Source organism: Aptenodytes forsteri, unplaced genomic scaffold, assembly GCF_000699145.1.
Source record: "Aptenodytes forsteri isolate BGI_AS27 unplaced genomic scaffold, ASM69914v1 Scaffold66, whole genome shotgun sequence".
Classification (NCBI taxonomy): domain Eukaryota; kingdom Metazoa; phylum Chordata; class Aves; order Sphenisciformes; family Spheniscidae; genus Aptenodytes; species Aptenodytes forsteri.
The window spans coordinates 204,888-208,254 of NW_008795131.1; the positions used below are offsets into that span (position 1 = coordinate 204,888).

Below are 3,367 nucleotides of genomic sequence, written 5' to 3' on the forward strand. Positions count from 1 at the left end.
CCCCCGCAGGGTCCCCGCTGTACCTACACGAGCTCCTAGAAGGCAGCGAGATCGATCTGCCCGAGGTGCCGGTACCGCCGCGGGTAGGGGAGGGCCGGGCACGGGCGGCGGGAGACGGCGGCTGCCCCCGGCCCTCACAATGGCTCTGCTCTTCCCCCAGAACCCCGAGCTGGTGGCCCGGCTGGAGCGGATAAAGGCCAAGCTGGCCAACGAGGAGTACCGGCGGATGACCCGCAACATCACCGGCCAGGTGAGGGGCCCGCTGCGTTGCCTGCTGTCAGGATTCGTTCCTCAAAAGCGTGGCCGTTAGCAACCTGACAGACAGCAAAGGAAATGTGCCCCATAGAGCGAGCGCAGTTACAGAGGGAATGTGGGCAGGGACTTGAGGAGTGCACGCTGTAAGTGCACGGGGACAACAGATACGGTGTTGAGGGCAGAGGTGGGACAGGGTAACCAGGATGGTGAAATAGAAGAGAGACTGACGTTTGGGAACAGCTCACTGTGCCAGAGATCTCAGGTTTTGATCTGGGAGGCTGAGCGCCTACGGTAAATGTTTTACTGGGAGCATCTGCGCTGCCTTTTTCTGAACGGTTACAGTTTCCTCACAGTTTTAAAATGAGATCGTTCATGTCAAGGTAAAAGCTGAAAAAACAGGGTAATATTTGGGCACTCATTCTTTCCAAGGAAAAGGTGAGATCTTTTGGCACGGTGACCGTTTGGACAAGCCAGCATCCCTTCCTGCTGACGTTCCTCGTGATCCCATCCTGCCTGTCCCTCCTCCACACTGGCGTCCCTGTGCATTTAAGTCCCTGCACGTATCCTCCTGTTGCCTTAACTCTCGTGGGAGGATCTGCTTTGCCCTCTGTCAAACCTAGCCGCTCCGTCTATGAACCGGAGTGGTTTTAGCAGAGCTGGGTAGTAGTGACAGCGATGTTCCTTTCAAACAACGGAGAAGCAGAGGAGTATTCCCATATCTGCGCGCTCATCACGTTCTTCCCTGCCTCCCCCTCAGTAGCTGGTGTTTGAAATTGTGTAACCATGTCCGATTTGACAAAGGGCGTGCAGAGCTTTACACCATTTAGTTTTTGCCAGCTGCCTGAGCACGGGTGACAAGGTGAGACCCTTTGGCATCTCTATTAAAGACAAACCTGCGGCAGAGAACCCACCTGCAAGAAAACGCTCGCACTCCGAGAAGTGCTTTGATTAGAAATGATCCCTTCTCAACGTCCTTGAACTGGACCACAAACGTAAACCCCGAGAAACCCAGGTCCTGTGGAACTGCTGCTCCCCTGCAGCCTGCCCGACCGCTGCCAGGGCCCCCCTCTGAACTTCCGAGTCTTGGGGAGAGGACGGGGCATTGGCGTTGCTTTTATTATGCAGTTAACATTAAAATACAACCCATCACGAGTTGTTTTAATCCCTTCTTTTAGGAGATGAACGGGACGTTGGCCGAATTTGGGAGGCAAGGTGAGTGGCTGCCTGTCCTGCTGACGCCTGGCAGCGCGTACCTACAGGTCAGTCACGAGAACCGGTGCGTCGCTAGCTGTTGACATCAGACAGCCCTTCCCTCTCCGAGTATCTCGCCGGAAGGTTTTAATGCACAAAAGCGTTCCTCGAGTAAAAGAGCAGCCTGTTGGTTGTTCTTAGAAAGATTTCTGGAGGCACAAAGGACGTGAATCCTCGAGTATTGCTGTAGCCCAGCTGAGGCAGCCACAGGCAGGCTCTGTTAGCAGGATTACAGCTTGTCCCCAGCCCCGCTCTCCAAGCCTTACCTAAAAGCGCAATCGTCTTTCCTCCTCCTCTCCAGTTCGCTCTGTTAAAGCCGTTGTCATCACCATATTCAACTTCATCGTCACCGTGGTGGCCGCCTTCGCCTGCACATACCTGGGCAGCCAGTACGTCTTCGCGGAGACCGCGGCGGTGAGTGAGCCCGTGGCCTCGGAGCCCGCTTGCGGCACGCTCTGTGCCAGCCAGGCAAGAGCGGCAGACGCGCTCCCCGGCGCGGGCAGCAGCTCGAGGCACACGCAGGGTCACTTCTCTCTCTTTTTGCGTCCCCAGCGCGTCCTGTCAGCAGTAATTGTGGCCTCGGTGGTTGGCCTGGCTGAGCTGTATGTAATGGTGCGGACCCTTGAAGGGGACCTTGGGAAACTATAATCGCACGCGTCCCCGTGAACTGCGGCCCTCATCCTGGAGGCTTTTGCCCTCCCCAGGAGTCATTAATTTGGGGCAGATTCATGTTCTACCACCTGTTTGCACCTGCTCCTGCAACTGGGAAGACTGCTGCGTTCCTCAGGCCTCGTCCTTTGCTTCCCGCTCCTTAACGTTCCTGAAACGAATCATGGATTAAAAATCCCGCAGCTGCAGAACAGAAGAGGGAACAGCTGTGGACTCTCACCACCCTAGCACAGAGAGGGGCGTTAGCTCCCACCGTTCCCGTTCTCCTGTGAAGTTGCTGTCCTTTTATTCCGGAAATAAATAACGTTGTGTGTTTGCAACCTTCTTCGTGCCTGACGGGAGACGTCTGTTGCTAAGCGGGACACCAAAGTGACATCTAAAAGGCACCGCAGAGAGCCGTCAGTCTTCCCTCTCCCTCTGCACCCCGCATCCTGCTCCTGCCGAAACCTCCCTCTGCCTGCCCTCGCTGCTCCCTCGCCTGCTTTCGGGAGAGCGTTTTTCCCTTGTGACCCGCGTGGCAGCACCCGACCCAGCTCGTGTTTGGGGGCGACCACTTTCCCCCTCCACGCAGATCAGTTCGGGAGGATGACGGCGTCCGGCGCAGCCACGTCGGGGTTGGCACCCGGCTGGCCTTTGTCAGCAGCAGCTCAGCGTCCTCACGCAGGGGCTGCCGCATCTCCTGACCCGCGGCCCCGTGGCTGTTGCCGGTGCCTGGGGGAGGGGCAGGAGCCACAGCTGCCTGCCCGCGGTGCGGCAGGGCCTCCGCAGGCAGACGGGGCAGCGAGGGGTGCGAGGCTCTCCACCTCCGCTGCCAAAGGGTGCCCAGCTTCCGTGGGTAGGGAGAGGACGCACCTCAACACAGAGCCCCGGGGGGCTTCTCGGGTGCCACGGAGCAGAGAGCGGAGCCAGCTCGGTGCACCCACGGCCCCACGGTGGGGAGGGGGCACCGAGGCTGGCACCGCCGGGCCCTGTGGACCCGGACACCTGCCGGGTGGGCAGCCTGCCAGGGCCAGACACGGTGATTAATGCTCTGATGGCAGCTAAGCCCCTCTGCAAACACGCTTTAATATCCGATACGGGGAGATCTGCCGGAACGTGCCTGCGGATTAGGGGCGGCCGCGCCGCAATCATGCAATCATACGGCCTCAGATTAAGGTATTTTTTCCAAAAGATTAGTCGGTATTAGGGGGTT

At 58.3% G+C, this 3,367-nt stretch overlaps 2 protein-coding genes across 2 annotated transcripts in view; both read left to right on the forward strand.

The window, feature by feature from the left end:
• Positions 1 to 5: 5 nt before the first annotated feature.
• TMEM199 (transmembrane protein 199) lies at positions 6 to 2,493 on the forward strand (the record flags this gene model as incomplete). Its single annotated transcript, XM_009278294.1, has 5 exons — positions 6 to 83; positions 161 to 250; positions 1,431 to 1,467; positions 1,808 to 1,920; positions 2,059 to 2,493. Coding segments are annotated over 5 exons (414 nt in total), but the record flags the coding sequence as incomplete, so codon positions are not given.
• A 267-nt stretch (positions 2,494 to 2,760) lies between these two features.
• KIF12 (kinesin family member 12) overlaps positions 2,761 to 3,367 on the forward strand; it is a 13,153-nt gene continuing 12,546 nt past the window's right edge. The window contains exon 1 of the mRNA XM_009278295.2: positions 2,761 to 2,810. Within this exon, the coding sequence (XP_009276570.2) occupies positions 2,761 to 2,810 (50 nt within the window). The remainder of the gene's footprint in view (positions 2,811 to 3,367) is intronic.